The following is a 21,180-nucleotide window of genomic DNA, read 5'->3' as shown; positions in this document are numbered from 1 at the left end:
AATAAGACAATAAGACAATAAGACATAGAAGCAGCAATAAGCAGTGTCAGACTTACAAACAATAGACATAAGTACAGTGACAGACGTAGAGACAAAGCAGCATTGCAGCATCAGACCACAGCAGTCGGCATTATCAGTTCTAAAGAGAGGTGTAAAGTAAAAAGGACAGAAGCTTGGCTTGGTAAAAAATAAATAAAGGAATTTAAAAGATCCTAAGATCAAGGAAATTTGCAAGAGTAAAAACTCGAGCTACGCTACGATTCCTCCAGTTAGGAGGCCACCAGCCTGAGGTTGATGCTGGCGTGAGCTGGCTGTTTGTTCAACAGAGCTGTAGAATTAGGGAGGAAGGAGAGTTTATACCGGTTGCTTTTGGGGCGACAAGATCGACAGTAACATCTCGTACTCTGAGAACAGAATGTGTGATGATCTGACATCACTCCCTGAGCCAGTCGTAGTACTTTCTTTTCAAAGATAGTCTGCAGTGTTTGAGGGTCACTTTTACCAATTACTTTCATCGCAGTATTCACAATTTTTACTATCCTAGTTTTGAGCTGGACAGAGAGAGACCTGAACCACCATGCTGCCATGCAGTATCTGATCAGGCTTTCTAGCTCTGCTTCGTAGAATGTTGACATGTTTTCCTGCTCACCCCAAAAAGTCTCAGTCTTTGGATGAAGTGCAAGTGTTGTGCCAGTTTTGCACACAAATAGTCCACATGGACATTCCATTTTAACATGTTGTCGACCGGGTCAAGACCTGGTTCTGTCCATCAGGACTAGATTTCTGGTCTGGACTCTAACCCGGACCAGGACCGGGTCTCACCTGGTCGTTGCCGATCCGGGCGCGGGGCCAGGCCACGTCCAGCAGCACCTGCAGCGCTCGGAGGCAGGAGGTGATGTTCTCCATCTGGTCCTGGGAGTGAGGAGGAGAACACAGGAACTCCACGCTGATCCCTGAGGAGGAGACACACAGGTAAAGGGGAATTAGCGTTTTTTACAATCTGGACCTTATTTCTATCATAAAATCCGATCATGTCCTCCCCCAGATAACTTTGGTGTCGTTACAAGTGGTTGTGATGAAATGAGCTCCAGCCGAGAGGCGCGTATATCCGTATAATGGAGTCTACAGGGCAGCAGAATGCAGCCTCTAAATAACACATTATCTGCAGAGAAACTCCTTCATTTCACCAATATTTAGTTCTGATAGGCTAGTGCTATTCCCCTCTGAGTCCGGGGTTAGCTGTGCTGCTAATGCTACGGTTGGTTTCCGCGTGTTTCTGACTTGTCAGAACAAAATGAGCAGCTGGATGAAGTTCAGCTTCCACAGGCTTCCTCTCCTCAACCTGGACTCACTAAAGCTCCGGCTAGTTGAGATAAAAATGGACCCGAATGCCGAAGCAGAATGATTATTATCAGAATGAGCCGCGCGGCGCTCAGAGATGACATCATCCAGGTCAGAGGTCAGTAGGTCAACCTACAGACCCCGGATGTTGATAACAGCTAACCCCGGACTCAGAGGGGAATAGCACTAGCCTATCACAACTAAATATTGGTGAAATGAAGGAGTTTCTCTGCAGATAATGTGTTATTTAGAGGCTGCATTCTGCTGCCCTGTAGACTCCATTATACGGATATACGCGCCTCTCGGCTGGAGCTCATTTCATCACAACCACTTGGAATGACACCAAAGTTATCTGGGGGAGGAAATGATCAGGTTTTATGATAGAACATAACATGGGGGGGGGGATGAGACCCGGTCCTCACCCAGGATGAGGTGCAGTCTGTCGATGTTGACGTCCTCTGGACTCTTGGCTCCGCCCACAGCATCGCTGCGGCCCATCGAGGTCGGCGTGGCCGGGCGGGACAGACTGGCTGGGGAGTCGTCTGACATCACAAAACCTGCAGCACAGGAGGAGGAGCAGTGAGGAGGAGGAGGAGGAGGAGGAGGAGGAGGAGGAGTAAGAGGAGAAGAAGGAGGAGCAGCACTGACCTGTGCTGTGCAGCCAGAGGGAGGTGGCGTGGAGAACAGGAGCCCAGGAGGAGGAGTAGTGAGCTCGAGCCTGGTTCACTGTCTCTGCTGTGTAGAAGGAGCCTCCTGGGGGGGGGGAGTAAACGATCAGTGTTATTGATGACCAGTGTTGTGCTAGTTACTGAAAAATAGTAACTGGTTACAGTTACTAGTTACCTCATTAAAAAAGTAACTCAGTTAGTAACTCAGTTACTTAAACCAAAAAGTAATGCGTTATTGATGCTGATGAGAAAACGCGTGTTTTTATCTGTAAAATGTTAATCATCATCATCATGCTGCATGATGTCAGCATGTAGTTACAGCAGCTTGACCTAACAGAACTGCAAAAACAATCTTGAGGATACGTCTTGACCGAGTTACATTCAAGAACCTGTTTTCAATGACGGGAAGTAAATTCACTCCAGCGGTATTTTTTTATCGATGGATCAGCTGTGTTTACCCAGCGATTGCTCTGTGTTTACCGTTTCAGGTGTCATAACTCGAGTCCGTCTGTCGCACTCCAACCACTGCTGCTTGGGTGGAGTGGGTGCTTGCGTGTCTCACTGTGACTCTCAAGCTGCATTAGCTACGTTACGTTAGCTCGCCGTCATGCCCTGACCGGTCCAGTCCTCTTCATGTAGCGTGTTAGATTACGCGTGGGATGCTAGAGGGCGGCCACCAAGTGCTTTGTGTCTGTGCTCTGTCTTTCTTTCAATTCAATGAAACTTTATTGATCGCTAAAATGTTATAGGAAGTGTGTGCTGCTGTGAAACCTCACCAAAAGGAACGGAGTAATGCAACGTTTGGTAACGGAAACGGAGTTACTGATTTTAAAAAAACAACGCGTTACGTTATTAGTTACTGAAAAAAGTAACGGTGTTACTACCCAACACTGTTGATGACTGATCGGTGTTATTGATCTGCTGTCCCACCTGTAGCAGGGAGCTGTGCTGCGTACTCGTGCGGCAGCGTCAGCAGCGCGTGGTCCTGCAGCGCCGCCAGCCACAGACGACTCAGCGTCGACAGATCTGATTGGACCAGCCTCAGAAGCCCCGCCCCTCCAGACTCCGATCCTGAGCCGTCATTGGTCGGGGAGGAGACGGACAGTTCAGTCTCCTCCTGTCTGCTCCTCTGCACCGCCACGATGTACACCTGTATGTTATTACACCTGTTATTACACCTGTTATTACACTATTTCCTCCTGTTATTTCTACATTAGACCACCAGATCCAAGATGGCCGCCACCCACCTCGGCCCAGGCCTTGAGGACGGCGAGCGTTTCCATGGTATCCGTGGCCTCGCTGTACAGCTGGCTGGACGCGTCGCGGCCCAGCTGGACTTTAGCCAATGAGGAGGCCAGGAGCTGGTGGACACGGCGCAGGTCACGGAGGTCACTGACGACACCGCTGGCGATCCACGCGCTGCACACCTGAGGGGGAGGAGTCAGCAGGAGTTTTTATTTAGTCTTTTAGTTTGATTTTTTATTTCAATTAAGTTTTAGTGAGTTCAACAAGTGATTAATTAGTTTTAGTTTAGTTTTTATTTTGAGGAACTGACTAGTTTTTATTTAATCTTAGTTGTCGTTTTTATTTTGTCTTAGGCTGTTTTCACACATGTTTTTTTTTTTGGCGTTTTTGCCTTTATTTGATAGCACACAGTATAGATAGACAGGAAAGGGGGAGGCAGAGAGAGGGGCAGCACCAAATGTTAAAATGATACATTGTTTCATTTTTCAGTTAGTGCGGTTGCGTTCACACCTGCTTTTTGTCACTCGGGACCAAACTTGGAGAGCGTCATGTCTCCATGACGACCGGCTGAAATCTGGAAGCGCTGATTGATAAAACTTTCCTGATGGAGACTCCAGTAGGGCCGGTTGTTAGTAGCTCTGGTCATTTATTTCTATATTGTTTGTATATATAACTCTTGGCAAACGATAGTTCCAATCTACTTTTCTACTACCGGTGTCTGAGCGACTCAGCGGACACACACCGACCGGCTGCTGCTGCTGCTGCTGCTTCGTCTGTGGGGACAGAGCTGCGTCTCCCCGCTGTGTTAACCCGTTCACCTGGCAGTTGGCTCGCACCAGAGTTCAGCTGGAGCCAAACCGAGACGAGACGAGACGAGACCACCTCCTCAGGCCGCACTAGTTGTGGTGGTTTCACACTGACCCAAACGGGACCAAATTTAGATCGATATAGATTTAGATCGACCTAACACCGCAGGTGTGAAAGCACCTTTAGTCTTAGTTGTAGTTTTTCAGGAGAAAGTCTCTCCAAATTGTGGGATTTTTCCTTTTAGTTGCATCTGTGGCGTTTTCTTCCTGCAACTTTAGCGTCTCTAAGAAAACTAAACTAAACGGATGTAATCTGACATTCTGACAAGTTTTTATTTAGTTCTCTTTTTTATTTCAGTTTACTAAATAACTTTTTCACTGCTAGTCTTAGTTTTAGTTTTAGTGAACTATAATGACGCTGCTGCCCGGCCAACCAGGACTGTTGAGGATATTGATGAGTCATCACCTGACAGGCCTTCGCTGTGACGTCTGGAGGAGCGTCGGCGGTGAAGGCCGGTCTGAGAGCAGCTCCCACCTACACACACACACACACACACACACACACACACACACACAAAGAACAGGAAATAAATACCAACAGTATTGAACAGAGAGATGGATAACGCTATAGGGCAATCAGGCCAATCAGGGAGCAGCGTACGTTGGCCTGGTACTGCTCTAGGATCACGTGACCGGGGAACTCCGGCTCGGGGACGGCGGAGAAGCGGCGGATGATGACGAGCAGCGTCTGCAGCCCGGCCAGTCTCAGCCGGTCGCTGTGGTCCGTCGCCGCCATGAACGCCATGCGCACCAGCTCGCCCAGGTGCAGCACCAGGAAGTCTGACCAGGGGCAAAGGTCAAAGGTCAAAGGTTTCAGAGTTTTAGATTTAGATTCATTTTTTCACAGTTAAAAATACACAAGTAAAAGGAACAATTTGATCATTTACATTGCTGGAAGAGGCAAAAACTCAAAGAGCTTTTTAGACACCTAAAAGAAGAAAAAGCCTCATGGGGAAATTACACAAAAAACTTCTGACTCTAATATGTCAACAAATTAAAACAAGAATTTTAAAAGTGGCTTTATCCATTGTTCATATTTCTGTTCTGAATATGTATGCAAATGAGCACATATGTAATTAGATTTTGCCTCATTTGCACATTTAAACATAAAATTTGACAAAACTTGTAATACAAACTTTTTTTTTTCATGGTGATATCTGTTTATTTTTTACCAATTTAATTTTAAGTTTAAGTTTAATTTTACCACTTTTGTCTAGAATTTTTTTTTTTTTTTTAGAGAAATAATTTTTTACTATTATTATTATTTTTTTTTTTTTTTAATTTTACCACTTATTTCTAGAATTCTTTTTTTTCTTTCTTTTTTTTTTTTTTTAAAATGTTACCACTTTTGTCTAGAATTTTTTATTTTTAGAGAAATTATTTTACTATTATTATTATTTATTTTATTTTCAAAATTTTACCACTTTTTTCTAGAAATTTGTTTTCCTTTCTTTTTTTTCTTTTTTTTAATGTTACCACTTTCTTCTAGAAATTTTGTTTAAACTTTTTTTGGGGGAGAATTTTTACAACTTTTTTCTAGAAATTTCTCTACAATTTTTCCATGAATTCACACCATTGGCCCTAATTTGAACGTATGTTGACTAAAACAGTAACATTCTTCAGTCTCAGAACAAATACAAGTGTCAGTTTATGGGTCGTTGATGTAAAACAGTTAGAGAACCACCGTTATAGAGGACTGAGTTCAGATGGAAGAGAATTCTGTTATATACAAGTTTTTCTAAGATGTCGTTTGAGCCAGGTTGCCGTGGCGATCTTACCCGTGGACTCGTGCAGCCGCCGCTCCTGCGCCAGCGTCATGTCGAAGTGGGCGGGGTCGGCGCTCTCGCACTGCGCCACGATGCGACACACACACTCCATGGCGAAGCGGCGCGTGGCCCAGCGCAGCGCGGTGAACGGGCCGGCGGACTCGGGCCGCGCTCGGAAGGCCGACGAGTCGTCGTCTCGGCCCGACTCGGCGTCCTCGTCCTCCTGACGCGTCTCCACCGGCGCCCGGCAGTCTGACCAGACACAAACACAACAACAAGACTTTAAAAAGACTTTAAAACATCTGATAAAACATAAATTACATCTTGACAGCTTGGAAATGTTGGCGATTTGTTTTTAACATTTTTAAGTGTTTTGCTTCATAAGAGAAAATCTGATGTTTAAAAATGCCGCTCTTACATTGACTGAGGTTGTTCACATGAGAGCAGAATTAAAAATGTTCTAGAAAATTCAGTTTCTGAGATAAAATTCTGATATTTGCCAAACTTAACCAACCACGACTCCAAAATATTGTCCATTTTTTCAGGAAGATTGAAAATGTCTTTAGCAGGAATTGTCTGGTCGATGTTTACAGTAGGGTGACGAAAGTGAAAGTAAAGTCCGCGACTTTATGAACCTCGTAGAGAGTAGCCGTACCGTATCATAGCAACCGGAGACTCCAAAACGATCTCACATCTCGCTCGCCATGAAACACACTCTTCTTGAGTGTGTGTGTGTGTGTGTGTGTGTGTGTGTGTGTGTGTTGGATGTTGAGTAGAAAAAGATAATTTGCAAGATGTGTGGAGTGACAGTGACAGCAAACAAAGGGAACATGAACTATTTATTTGACCATTTATGGCTTTGTTATTTGTGTTCGTTTGCACTATGTGCACCATAAAGTGCTGGTTTTAGTTTTGTGTTTTGAGATCTGCTTTCTGCACAATAAATGCTCTAAAAATTACATTATTGCTTTTTTTTTTTTTTTTAATCAATTTAGCTTTGCTAAGGGTCTACAAAACCAATTCAGAAACATGTCCATTATAATTTTTACACTTAAATTTATACCGCAATATATACCGTTACCATGAAGGGATTCGATTTATACCGTGATATGAATTTTAGGTCATACCGCCCAGCCCTAGTTTACAGTCAAACGTTTTCATGCACTGTAGGCTCAATTATTCAAATACGGTCTGAAGATGCTCTGCAGCAAATCTGGTGTCAACTGAAGGTTTAATAAGTTTTACAGTTTCTGAAAAAAGCAGAGTGATGGACTTCATCATTTGTACTGAGTTTAAATGTATAAAAGTAAAAAGTATTGGGGCGACATTTTGATTTGTTAGGAATTTTTCAATTTTAACGCTTATTGTTGTAGTTTAGGTGGCTCTGTGATCTGGCCTGTGATTGGCTCAGTGATCTGGCCTGTGATTGGCTGTTGGACCCACCGGTCGTGGCAGACAGGACGTCCTTGCAGAGTTTGAGCCAGTGTCCCAGTTTGCCGCTGGTGGCGCTGGACGCCATCATGTGGACCAGCGTCTCCTGGATGTCCCTCCTCAGCCCCGGGTCCGACTCCCGGTCCAGCAGAGTGAACAGCGCCCCCTCCAGGCCGACCTCCTTTATGGTCACGTCTGCACAGAAACACAGGGGGGGGGGTCAGTACGTTTACATTAACAACTTCATCGAGCTATGCTCAAAATTAGATTTTGGCGTCTAATCGACTTCTGTCCTTGTCCCAGTTTACATGCAATAACTGAGGGAACGTGTTCCTCCTCCTCAACACCAGGTGGCGGTATGCGTCGTTTCATTGGGTTAATACGGCGCCTTCTCCGGTTGACCTGTTAGCCAGGCAGCAGACCGGCATTTTCTAAAGTATATTTTTTGGTTTTTTCGCCTTTAATTGTGAGACAGTGAGATAGACAGGAAAGAGAGAGGGGGAATGACATGCAGGAAAGGTCTGCCCGACGCGGGATTCGAACCGGGGACGCCTGCGTTGAGGACTGTAGCCTCGACATGGGGCGGCCGCCTTAACCACTGCTCCGCGAGCTGGTTAATCGCACAGCTTTGGTCATCTCGTACGTAATGTGTGCATTACTTATAGAGAGCCGAAGTGGAAGCTTCATGCAAAACATGCAAGAAATCCCATAATGAGCCTCCGTAGCGTAGCTCTGAGCAGCTCACGGCTCTGCTCTGTTGTTCTAAAAATATCTTGCACCGACAATTAAAGGTAACGAACCTACTGCTATGACTATAGGGATTATGGTGATGGGCCAATCTGACTAAATGTTGAACTATCCCTTTAAACTCTGATTAAGGCGGAGAAAGTTGAATTCCAATCACATCATCTCGGAGTCTGAATGTGAGTTGCAGACGTGTTTAGAGTCGGTTTCAGTGGATCTGAGTAGACACAGAGATTTCTGGAAACGATTACGTGTTTACGGAGAAACTTTTTCAAACAAACAACACAAGATTGTTTTGGGTGACGCTCCGTTTCCATGGGGACAGGGCCTGAGTCCGTGTGTGTGTGTGTGTCTCACCGAGTTGTGTGTTGTCTCGTCTCGGCAGCTCTTTGACCAGAGTCACCGCGTGTTCAGAAACCTCCAGCGCCTCTCGCTGGACGAGCTGCCGCAGACAGGCCACCACGGCCCGACGGAGACACAGGTAGGAGCTGCACAGGTTGGCCTGGGACGGAGACACACACACACACACACACACACACACACACACACACACACACACACACACACACACACACACACACACACACACACACACACACACACACACACACACACACACACACACACAGGTTACAGTTTAACACCAGGTGTGAACAGGCTGCAGAGAGTTGAACCTTCAGGGCCGCTGTAGTTTTCAGAGCAAACACACATGCAGCTGCAGAGTTTCCTCCAGACTTCAACTGATAATAGGATAATAAACTGTCACACACACACACACACACACACACACACACACACACACACACACACACACACAACTACATATATATGTCTATATATGGTCAGTGAGCTGCGTCCAGAGGAAACACTGAGCCGTGAAGCCGCCGGTGTTACTGAGTCAGTGCAGCAGCAGCAAAGTGTTATAAACTCCTCACTCATGCAAACAGATAAATCAATAACCGTTAACGTTGTGGTGGCGGTCGATGATGTCACAGCTTCACCTCAGAGTGAGTTAGTGCCGGTGAGTTAATAAAGTTAACGAGTCACCGTCGGTCAGGTGATGTGTCAGAACCAGTTAAAGTTAGAAACCAGGCAACAGGAAGGAAACAGGAAGTTGAGGTGAAGCTGATGACGTGTTGTGGTGAACGCTCCTTCAAAGGTTCTGTAAGCCACGCCCCCTCAATGGTGTGAAGTTTTGCAAATATTGTAGAGAAATTTCTGGAAAAAAGTGGTAAAAATTTCTCTTTTATTTAATTCTCAAAAAAGTGGTAAAGTTTCTTAAAATAAAAAGTTGAAAAATTCTAGAAAAAAGTGGTAAAAATGTCTCTTTTTTTTAAATTCTCAAAAAAGTGGTACATTTTTCTAAAAATAAAAAGTTTAGAAATTCTAGAAGAAGTGGCAAAATTTCTAAAGTAAATCAATAAAATAAAATATAATTTCTCAAGAAAAAGTAAAAGATTTTCTAGAAAAAAGTGGTAAAATTTCTCTTTTTTTATTCTCCAAAAAGTGGTAAAATTTCTAAAAATAAAAAGTTTAAAAATTTTAGAAAGAAGTGGTAAAATTTCTCTTTTTTTAATTCTCAAAAAAAGTGGTAAAATTTCAAAAAAAAAAATTAAAAGTTTAGAAATTCTAGAAAAAGTGGCAAAATTTCTAAAATAAATAAATAAAATAAAATATAATTTCGCAAGAAAAAGTAAAAGATTTTCCTAGAAAAAAGTGGTAAAATTTCTCTTTTTTGAATTCTCAAAAAAAGTGGTAAAATTTCTAAAATAAATAAAAAAAACATAGTTTTTCAAAAAAAGTGGCAACATTTCTAGAAAAGAGTGGTAACATTTCTCTATAATAATTCTAGAAAAAGTGGCAAAATTTCTAAAATAAATAAATAAAATAAAACATAATTTCGCAAGAAAAAGTAAAAGATTTTCCTAGAAAAAAGTGGTAAAATTTCTCTTTTCATCCTCAAAAAAGTGGTAAAATTTCTCTATAATAATTCTAGAAAAAGTGGCAAAATAAATAAATAAAAAAACATAATTTTTCAAAAAAAAGTGGCAAAATTTCTAGAAAAAAAAGTGGTAAAATTACTCAATTTCTTTCTTTAAATTCTCAAAAAAGTTTAAGAATTCCAGAAAAAGTGGTAAAATTACAAGAAAAGGCGTGGACCCCCTTGAACCCTCTCTAGGTCCCCTGGGGGTCCCCAGACCGCACTTTGAGAACCACTGGTTTAGTTCATGTGTTGTGATTATTTACAATCTCATGTCGCAGCAGAGACGTTTTGTTTACAGAACCTTCAAGATAAAAACTGAAAACTAAAATAAAAATAAAAACATTCAGAGGAAAATGAACAGTTAGTGTTTTGTTTTTTTTTCCTCCAGAGCAACGGAAGAAGCTTCAGAGAGCGAGGACCTACCAACATGGAGTCGTCCAACAAGATCTCCTGTAAGACACAGGACAGGGTCAAAACACACACAGATTACTCTCTGTGTTGTGACGTCATCGTGTCACTATCGACCAGTTGATGAACTGAAACTAATGTAAATATAACGTATAACTCCACTTTAACAGGTGTGTTATTTATTATTTTCTGATGGGACTTCTTGAGTCAAGTAACGGAGCGTTTTATTGTCATGACGGCGTTGTAGCGGCAGAAACAGGAACTTTTTTTACCCGTTACTGAAAAAAGTAGCGCCGTTATTTTAAACGCTGTTATTCCCATCACTGGTCAGGTGTGTTGTTGGTGCGTTCAAGACAACTCGGAAGTCGGAAAACGAGTTCTGAGTTGTCAAAAACAAACTGAACGGCGTTGAACTCGGAAATTACAGGTCGGAAACTCGGGTATCATTTTAGAGCTCCGACTTTTCGACTTGTACGTCACGACATTATCAAAACATGGCGGCCCTCGTCTTAAACGGTTAGAATTTAGACATTTGAAGTTATTTGTTGAAGTTTGAATGCATATTTTTGTGTAATATTGCAGTAGCCTCTATGAAATACGTTTATATTAAGCTGTGATTGTTGTATTGTGTGAAATTGTGTTCCTCGTATGTAACGGAAATAACGTTTAAAGGTATAGTACGTAGGAATTCCCCCATCTAGCGGTGCGGTTGCATATCTGAACGTATTCTTGATGTTGCATTCAGGTGAAATGGGGCAGACGTCAGACAGACAACAGACGCTGCATGTAACAGGACAAACAAGCGTCTATGTAAACAAGTGGTCTGACAACATGTTGTCATGGTGATGTGGTATTGTTTTAGTAAAATGACGTCCGGTTGGTTTGCCGACGGCCGTCTGCCTGACTGCACCTGAATGCAACACCGGTGCCTCCGTCCTTCCTCACACTACACAGTGGTGACAGTTTTAACAGGCCGTTTCCGTGGTTACCTACGGTCACGATGCAACATGGCCGCCTCGGTTCGGTGCGTCGCCCACTTATGTATTTGTAACGACTTGTAACAACTCATTCTAAGGAACCAGAAAGCTTTCATTTGTAGCAGCTGTGATTCACCTTCAGTCAAATACGGATTTATGAAAGACAGGTTTGATTTTTGATCATAAAAAGACAAATAAGTTACAGACTGGGGCTTTAATAGCTTGTTTTTATGTATTATTGCAGTAGCCTATATGAAATATGTTTATATTAAGCTGTGATTGTTGTATTGTGTGAAATTGTGTTCCTAGTATGTAACGGAAATAACGTTTAACGGTTATTAAGGCTATAACGTTACATGTGCGTCTCCTCTCCGTGTGTGTGTTTAGGTGTGTGTCAGGTGTGTGTGTGTTGTACTCACACACAGCGCGGGCACCAGCGTGGCCAGGTTGACGTGTGGCGGTGAGAACATGTGCAGCTGCTGCAGACAGGAAATGGCTCTGGCCTGGACCAGACAGTCGGGACTGATCTGCATCACGCCGCATCCCACCAGGCAGCTGGAGCGCAGCCCGGACACCGCCGCCCCGTCGCCTAGCAACACACACACACACACACACACACACACACACACACACACACACACACACACACACACACACACACACACAGACAGACAGTCAGATTCCTGTAGTGCATCAACCAGGGTTCCCACTCTTTTCTTGTTTTCATTTTCCAGGATTTTTTCAGCGGCTCCAGTCTGACAGACGTGTTATTCTACATCCTCTGTCCCGTTCATGTTCTTTTCCACAGTTTTACCTTATTTTGTACATTACATTACTTTTTTTTTGGTAACACTTTACTTGAATAGGTATTCATAAGATTGACATAAAACTGTCATAACCATGACATAACAGACACACACACACAGAGGAGATCATTGTTTATCAGGATTCCCACTTGTCCTGGAATACCTGCACTGCAAAAACTCAAAATCTTTCCAAGAATATCTGTCTTATTTCTTGTCAAAATGTCTCATTTATAGTCAAAACTAATCTCTTTCCACTTTAACTCATTGAGTGCCAACCACGTAATTTCTCGTTTTTCGTTCCCATGCGTTGAGTGCCAAAAACGAGATTGTTCGTTTTTTGCTTTTTTTTTAAATTATGAAAATAGACACTTTAATACACATTATATGTAAATTTGGGGACTCTACGACGAGGAGAACTGAAATAGATGACGATCAAAGTCACATGACAGCTCATGATCTGGAAGTTTTTATCATAACTCGGCTTCTGCAAACGGAGTTCTGCATGTGGATGCAGCAGCTGCTCTGCTCTCACCCGCGAGGCTGCAGCAGCTCGGAGCTGAAACAGGAAGCTCTCAGCCGACTGTCCCGCCCGGTCTTCATCTGGAGCAACACCGTGTCCTCCCCAAAGTCCTCCCGCGGTAAAATCTGATGGTCTCTGGGCCAAAGCACCTTTCAATTGAGCTACAGTATGTGTTGGTGGCAATAATATAGAATACACTATGGCTCTACATAAAAAGTCAAAAATGGTCTAAATTGCCGGTACACTTGACTAAAACTTTGGAAAGGAGCGCGGCACTCAATGAGTTAAATAACTCATCACCTAAAAATTAACTTGTTTTTAGATCATTTTACTTGTTTCAAACTAATTTTCACTTGAAATAAGTAGAAAAATCTGCCAGTGAAAGGAAGTTTTTTGTGCTTGTAATAAGAAAGAAAAACTTGCTCCACTATCAGATTTTTCTACTTATTTCAAGTGAAAATCAGCTTGAAAGAAGTAAAAAGTGTCTAAAAACAAGCTGCTTTTAATGTGATGAGTCTTATTTGAGGTATAATGAGATTTGTTTTGACTGGAAATGACATTATGCCTAGAAATAAGACAAATATTCTTGGTAAGATTTTGAGTTTTTGCAGTGTGGGAAAACCTGGAAAATGGTTGACCAATTTGGTAACACTTTAAAGTTTGTCCATTAGGTCTGCTATGACAGTTTAAATTGTCTTTATGTCAAGTTGTCAGAACAAAAACATCTCAAATAATGTCAACTTTGCATCAAAAGTGACATAACTTACCGAATGACACTTAACCACAGCTGTCATAAGTATTCATTGATGTTTATGACAGCTGTTATGTCATGGTTATGACAGTGTTATGTCAATCTTATGAACACCTATTCAGGTAAAGTGTTACCAAATTGGTCAACCATTTTCCAGGTTCCCACACTGCAAAAACTTAAAATCTTACCAAGAATATTTGGCCTATTTCTAGGCATAATGTCATTTCCAGTCAAAACAAATATCATTCTACCTAAAATAAGACTCCTCACATTAAAAAGCAGCTTGTTTTTAGACACTTTTTACTTATTTCAAGCAGATTTTCACTTGAAATAAGTAGAAAAATCTGATAGTGGAGCAAGTTTTTCTTTCTTATTAGAAGCACAAAAAAAACTTGCTTTCACTGGCAGATTTTTCTACTTATTTCAAGTGAAAATTAGTTTGAAACAAGTGAAAATGATCTAAAAACAAGTTAATTTTTAGGTGATGAGTCTTATTTTAAGTGGAAAGAGATTAGTTTTGACTAGAAATGAGACATTTTGACAAGAAATAAGACAAATATTCTTGGAAAGATTTTGAGTTTTTGCAGTGCAGGTATTCCAGGACAAGTGGGAATCCTGATAAACAACGATCTCCTCTGTGTGTGTGTGTGTGTGTGTGTGTGTGTGTGTGTGTGTGTGTGTGTGTGTGTGTGTGTGTGTGTGTGTGTGTGTGTGTGTGTGTGTGTGTGTGTGTGTGGTTACCCTGCAGGTCGGGGCCGAGGCAGGTGACGAGCGCGTGCAGGCAGCGGCCCAGACTGTAGTGAACCTCAGGGTGGGTGGGAGGAGCCGACAGGAGGAGGCGCAGCGCCAGCGTGAAGGACGGCTCGGCGTGGACACGGAACAGACCGCCGGACAGGTCCACCACCAGGGACAGACTGTGGAGAGACCAGGACTAGAGGAGGAGGAGGAGAGAGGAGGAGGAGGAGGAGGAGGAGGAGGAGGAGGAGGAGAGGAGAGGAGAGAGGAGGTTATTGTCTATTTATTAGGATCCCCATCAGCCATTACTTCATTATATGAGCTACAGCTTTTCTTCCAGATACTGACAGAAAGAGTTAAACAGTTTAAAGATTTGCAGATAGACACAATAGTTAAAGGTCCAGTCTGTAAAATTTTGGTAAACCGTGACATCCAGCGTTCAGATTCTAGATCTGACGCTTTACACTAACACATCCTCCGCCCCATTCATGCTTTGGAGAAGTGTTTGTTTTGACAGTTGTACCCTATTTTGGACATTTAACCAGTTTGTTTCTATATTCTCTTCCCAATTTAAAGATGTGCACTCTATGGCTCTAATTCATCTATGAAATAATCTCTTACCTACTTAGAAATTATGACAAATTTATCACAGAACAACGCAAAAACATGTTGTTCTTGTTTTTAAACCACACCTAAAGCAGCTCTCTGTCACTCTCTATCTGTCACTCAGCAGAGAAAACCCTCATGCTCACGGTCCAAAACTGGAAACATTGCTCATTTTCCATATGTTTTCAATGACTGGAAAATTGTTCAACCATTTTTCAGGTTTTCCAGGTTTTCCAGGATGCGTGGGAAACCTGACTTATACTAACACATTCATGGGTAGTATATTCAGATTTTAACAATAAACCATGACTAATGTTACACACTGGACCTTTAAACTTGTGAAAAAACAAAGCAACCAAAGTGCCGTACCTGGACTTCAGGTGAGGTGCTGTCCTGGCTCAGGGTGAACAGGACGCCCAGGCAGGTGGACAGGTGCTGCGGTGATCCGATTCCCCCGGAATACCGGTACAGAGTGCCGAGAGCCAGAGCGTAGCCGCTACGAGACGCCGCGTCCCGACACGTCTTCAGCCTGCGCGCGCACACACACACGCACACACACACACACACACACACTGGTTTAATTAAACCCATAAATACACACAATACACAGTCAATTTATGTTCAAATTAGGACCAATGGTGTGCATTTTTGGAAATATTGGAGAGAAATTTCTGGGGAAAAAAAGTGGTACAATTTCTCCAAAAACATTTAAATATTTCTAGAAAAAAGTGGTTAAAAATCCTCAAAAAAAAGTGGTAACATTCAAAAAAAAAAAGTTTAAAAATGTTAGAAAAAGTTGTTAAATTTCTAAAACAAAAAGTTAAAATAAATAATAACAATTTCTCAAAAAAAAAGTTTCAAAATTCTAGAAAAATTGGTTAAATTTTTTTTTTTTAAAGTTTAAAAATTCTCGAAAAATGGGTTAAATTTAAAAAAAAAGAAAGAAAGACAAAAGAAAGAAAAGAATTGCCTGATGAGTGCAGGTGAACACTCACCTGTCGAAGCAGAGCAGCGACACGGACACGGTGAAGCCGGGGTCGGCGACCACCTGGACGAGCCGGGCGAGGCCTTCGGCCGCCAGGCAGCGCAGCAGAGGACTGGTGCTCTCTAGCGCCCCCGACAGGAGCGACAGCGCCGGAGCACGCAGCTCCTCCGGGCCCAGGACGCCGCGCACGCCGCCCAGGGACTGAGTCACACACAGGAAACAGACAGGGGAACAACGGCGTTAGAAAAGAACGGCGCTACTTATTTCAGTAAGAGTAATTTAAAAAGTTACAAGTTCCCTCGTTACAACGCCGTTACTTGACTGAAGAAGTCCCGTCACTAAATAATAATACACAAAGTGTAGCTACGTTATTTACACATTTTGTTTCAAAAACACAGTTTATCTGGAAAAGTTAAAATCCCCATCAGTCACTACTTTATTACATGAGCAGTAGCTCTTCTTCCTGGGTCCAGCTCATACTATTACAAATAGTTATAGTAAAAAAATAACATGAAAAAAAAAACTAATGCCACACTACAATTATCCAGATACTGAAATAGAGAACGGGGGAAAGAAAGAAAGAAAGAAAGGAAGAAAGAAAGAAAGAAAAAGAAAGAAAGAGATAAAGAAAGAAAGAGAGAAATAATGTAAGAAAGAAAGAAAGAAAGAAAGAAAGAAAGAAAGAAAAAGAAAGAACGTAAGAAAGAAAGAAAGAGATAAAGAAAGAGATAAAGAAAGAAAAAGAGAAAGAAAGAAAGAAAGCGATAAAGAAAGAAAGAAAGAAAGAAAGAAAGAAAGAAAAAGATAAAGAAAGAAAGAGAGAAATAACGTAAGAAAGAAAGGGATAAAGAAAGTAAGAAAGAAAGAAATAATGTGAGAAAGAAAGAAAGAAAAAGAGAAAGAGAAAGAAAGAAAGAAAGAAAGAGAGAAAAAGAGAAAGAAAGAAAGAAAAAGATAAAGAAAGAAAGAAAGAAAGAAAGAAAGAAAGAAAGAAAGAAGACCTTGTAGTACCTGTAGCAGACTGCAGAGGGCAGCACAGACGTGCGTCTGGACGCTCTGTTGTCTTTGACCCTTCAGCTGGTTCACGGTCTCTACAAACTGCTCCAGTATCTTCACCCTGACACACAAAACACACTGATATCACATAATGCTACTCATATCACATTAAATATTATACTTAACTAGAGCTGCAACTAACCATTATTCTCATTATCCAATAATCTGTTGATTGACAATTAATCCACACTCAAACCGAAGCAACAATAATGTCAACTGTAGCCTACTCAACAAGCTATTATTACAAGGTATAGCCTACAACAGATATGACAGGCAAACTCGTGTGTGTGTGTGTGTGTGTGTGTGTGTGTGTGTGTGTGTGTGTGTGTGTGTGTGTGTGTGTGTGTGTGTGTGTGTGTGTGTGTGTGTGTGTGTGTGTGTGTGTGTGTGTGTGTAAGAAAGAGAGGGGGAGAGAGAGAGAAAGTAGGTAAAACCTGCTAAGTTAACTGTTAGCTACCGTAGCTTAGGCGTTGGTCTCCATCAGGTAAAAGCTGCTGTTTATTCCTCAAATGCAGCTTAAAAAGTTGTTGAGCCTCTCCGGTAGTGTTATCCATCACTGCTGTTGAAATACCCGCTAAACTGCTGGACGCAAAATCCGAGTGGGCGTCTGTTTGTTTACAATTCACGAAGGCAACGTAAACGTACGTGACGCTCACACTTAGTTACGCAATGAGGCAACGTAGCCTCCTTGGCGTACAAGTCTGGGGGAACATACTGCGCATACACACCGTACGGGCAGGAGAGACAGAGCAGCTCTGTGCCTCTCTGAAATACAATGAGACGGCGAGCGGCTTCTACGGCCGCTGCCTGGCCGGAGGTAAACTCATGAGTCCCCTGACCGCACGTCCCTGCTTGAGAGCAGTGTGTGCGTGCGTGATTGAATGAGTGAGACAACCTATAGTAAGCCCCCCTCTCCGCCCCTTAGATTAAGTTTTAATGTTGAAACATGTTAAGAGTTAGTTTTGTGTTAGTCCATGGCATAATTTGCGGCCGCCTATTAACGTAGCCGCTCCGCTTTAGGCCTATTTATTTAGCCTATTCATTCATTTATTTATTTATTTATTTATTTGCGGCCGCCTATTGATGCAGCCCTTCCGCTCCACTTTATCTATTTGGTGGAGCCGCCTGCGGCCGCATCGCCAGGCAGCCGCAGTGGCATTTGCCCACATTGCCCAATGGCCAGTCCGTCCCTGCCTGTTACTAAGGAACAAGACGTATGTGTCTTTTATTTTGAAGGGCCGGTGTGTGTATGTGTGTGTGTCTTTTATTTTGAAGGGCCGGTGTGTGTGTGTGTGTGTGTTTTATTTTGAAGGGCAGGTATGTGTGTTGGTCTTTTATTTTGAAGGGCGGGTGTGTGTATGTGTGTTTTATTTTGAAGGGCCGGTGTGTGTGTGTGTGTGTGTGTGTGTGTGTGTGTGTGTGTGTGTGTGTGTGTGTGTGTGTGTGTGTGTGTGTGTGTGTGTGTGTGTGTGTGTGTGTGTGTGTGTGTGTGTGTGTGTGTGTTACCTCTGAGCTGAGATGACGTGAGGGAACAGCGATCCGAACAGACGCGTGGCGGCGGTCGTCAGGGCGACGGGGGGAGGGAGGGGGGCGGGGACGTTGTGGCTCCGCCCACACAGACTGAAGGGGTCGTGGTCCAGGCTGCCCCCCCCCACACTGCTGCCCTGGAGCTGAGACACACACACACACACACAACAACACACTGTAGTCACACACACCTGGGCTGATACACACACACACTAGGCAAGAAAGAAAGAAAGAAAGAAAGAAAGAAAGAAAGAAAGAAAGAAAGAAAGAAAGAAAGAAAGAAAGAAAGAAAGAACTTAAGAAAGAAAAAAAAGGAAAAAGAAAGAATGTAAGAAAAAAGAGAGAAAGAAGGTAGGAAAGAAAGAAAGTAAGAAAGAAAGAAAGAAAGAAAGAATGTAAGAAAAAAAGAAAAGGAAAAAGATAGAAAGAACTTAAGAACTTAAGAACTTAAGAAAGAACGAAAGAAAGAAAGAAAGAAAGAAAGAAAGAAAGAAAGAAAGAAAGAAAGAAAGAAAGAAAGAAAGAACTTCTAGTCCAGTAATTTTAAGCCTAAAAAGGGGTTAACGTTAAACAAATTGCAACAGAATCAAACTCAACTGGTTTTGTATCTTCAACATGTCCTGAGTGATGGAGAAAAAGCCCAGAAGAATCCCATTAGGGGAAAGTTTAGAAAAACACCCAAATATATCCCATAATACGCCTATTATTTATTTTTCTCACGTGAATAGGGTAGAAATTTTAACCTTTAGATATCTCCATGACAATTACTGAGTTGATTACTTACATTAAGACAAACAAAAAATGTATTACAAGTTTTTTGAAATTCTTTGTTAACATGAGTTAATTTGCATAAATTCCACCATTTTGACAGCACATGTATAAATATAGGTGCTGTGGTGGTACCAGCTTGAAATTTGGAATGAGTTGACTCCAGAGGTTCATAAAGTGACCTGTGTTTACTTTCACTTTCGTCAACTTACCAACTGTAGCTTTAATGAGCTAGGGCGCTAGGCTACCATGTAAAACGAGTGCTTCCTGCAGCGACGGATTCTTGAAAAATTGCAGTCATCTTGAAATTTAAAGTGGTTTCTTGTCGGTTGACCGATGGAGTCAACTCATTCCGATTTTCATGCTGGTACCACCACAGCACCTTTATATAGCTACATGTGCCGTCAAAACGGTGGAATTTATGCAAATTTATGCAAATTTGCTCATGTTAACAAAGAATTTAAAAAAACTTGTAACACATTTTTGTTTGTCTAAATGTCAGTAATCAACTCAGTAATTTTCATGGAGATATCTAAAGGTTAAAAATGTTACCCTATTCACGTGAGAAAAATAATTAATAGGCGTATTATGGGCTATATTTGGGTCTTTTTCAAAACTTTCCCCTAATGGGATTCTTCAGTTTTTTTTTTCCATCACTCAGGACATGTTGAGGAAACAAAACCAGTTGAGTTTGATTCTGTTGCAATTTGTTCAACCTTTTCTCATAAAATGACTGGACTATTGTCCACACACACACTCACCTGCTCCTCGATGTAGCGGTGGTCGGTGTCGTGCAGGGCGGGGCCGACCAGCGGCAGGTCGTCATGGTGACAGAGGGCGGGGCCGACCAGCGGCAGGTCGTCATGGTGACAGAGGGGGGGCAGCAGGGTGAGGTCAGAGCAGGGCTGGTTCAGGTTGTCCTGACCGGACAGATCTGAGACCAGCTGGTTCATCACCAGGCCAAAGCTCTCTGTGGGGGGGGGGGGGGGGGGGCATAGAGCTTTACTACACCTGAACGATCCAATACACCAAAGCACTTTACAGTACATCACATTCACACACTGATGGTGGAAGCTGCCATGCAAGGCGCGAACCACGACCCATCAGGAGCAAGGTGGGTAAGGTGTCTTGCCCAAGGACACTACGGCAGCAACCGGGAGAGAGCGGGATTCGAACCGCCAACCCTCTGATCATTGGACGACCCGCTCCACCACCTGAGCCACTGCCGCCCCAGGAGGATTAACCAGGAGGAGGAGGAGGAGGAGGAGGAGGAGGAGGAGGAGGAGGAGGAGGAGGAGGAGGAGGAGGAGGAGGAGCTCGTACCTTGGTACGTGGGCGGCGGCAGCAGACTGAGCAGCTCGTAGACTCTGAGTCTGTAAACGATCGACCAGCTACGAACTGAAGAGGAGTAGGACCTGAGGAGAGAGGGCAACCTGCACACAGAGAGATACACACACACACACACACACACACACACACACAGAGATACACACACACACACACACACAGAGACACACACACACACACACACAGAGAGATACACACACACACAGAGATACACACACACACACACACACACACACACAGAGAGATACACACACACACAGAGATACACACACACACACACACACACACACACACAGAGAGATACACACACACACAGAGATACACACACACACACACACACACACACACACACACACACACAGAGAGATACACACACACACAGAGTTAACAACAACAACAACAACAGTTTGATTATTGATTATCCGACCAATCAGCTACTGACTTGGAGAGCAGCGCCACAGCGCAGGCCAATGGGGTGAGGAGGCGGCTGATGATGTCATCGGTGACCAGCTCCCTGCAGTGCAGCAGCAGGTTCCTCATGGCTGCACACACACACACACACACAGACACACAATTAACACAGACACAGCTTCACTTTTCATTCAGACAAACTAATGCGTCTGCCACAATTGTTAGATTTCATCACTGA

The 21,180-nt window shown here is 42.8% G+C and overlaps 1 protein-coding gene across 1 annotated transcript in view; it reads right to left on the bottom strand.

Annotated features, from left to right (window-relative positions):
- heatr5a (HEAT repeat containing 5a) overlaps positions 1-21,180 on the bottom strand; it is a 48,058-nt gene that overhangs the window by 11,458 nt on the left and 15,420 nt on the right. Inside the window, exons 13-32 of the mRNA XM_083998770.1 lie at positions 20,974-21,073; positions 20,508-20,617; positions 19,946-20,154; positions 18,396-18,559; positions 16,845-16,950; positions 15,844-16,034; positions 15,218-15,377; positions 14,249-14,438; positions 11,850-12,019; positions 10,469-10,495; positions 8,419-8,563; positions 7,330-7,512; positions 5,899-6,138; positions 4,722-4,900; positions 4,527-4,595; positions 3,257-3,436; positions 2,940-3,159; positions 1,990-2,094; positions 1,764-1,898; positions 823-953 (exon numbers count right to left, since the gene is read on the bottom strand). Coding sequence (XP_083854896.1) covers positions 823-953; positions 1,764-1,898; positions 1,990-2,094; positions 2,940-3,159; positions 3,257-3,436; positions 4,527-4,595; positions 4,722-4,900; positions 5,899-6,138; positions 7,330-7,512; positions 8,419-8,563; positions 10,469-10,495; positions 11,850-12,019; positions 14,249-14,438; positions 15,218-15,377; positions 15,844-16,034; positions 16,845-16,950; positions 18,396-18,559; positions 19,946-20,154; positions 20,508-20,617; positions 20,974-21,073 — 3,014 coding nt within the window. The remainder of the gene's footprint in view (positions 1-822; positions 954-1,763; positions 1,899-1,989; positions 2,095-2,939; positions 3,160-3,256; positions 3,437-4,526; positions 4,596-4,721; positions 4,901-5,898; positions 6,139-7,329; positions 7,513-8,418; positions 8,564-10,468; positions 10,496-11,849; positions 12,020-14,248; positions 14,439-15,217; positions 15,378-15,843; positions 16,035-16,844; positions 16,951-18,395; positions 18,560-19,945; positions 20,155-20,507; positions 20,618-20,973; positions 21,074-21,180) is intronic.

This window comes from Trachurus trachurus (assembly GCF_905171665.1).
Source record: "Trachurus trachurus genome assembly, chromosome: 22".
NCBI classification, from domain to species: domain Eukaryota; kingdom Metazoa; phylum Chordata; class Actinopteri; order Carangiformes; family Carangidae; genus Trachurus; species Trachurus trachurus.
This window is presented reverse-complemented; position numbering and strand designations above follow the sequence as displayed.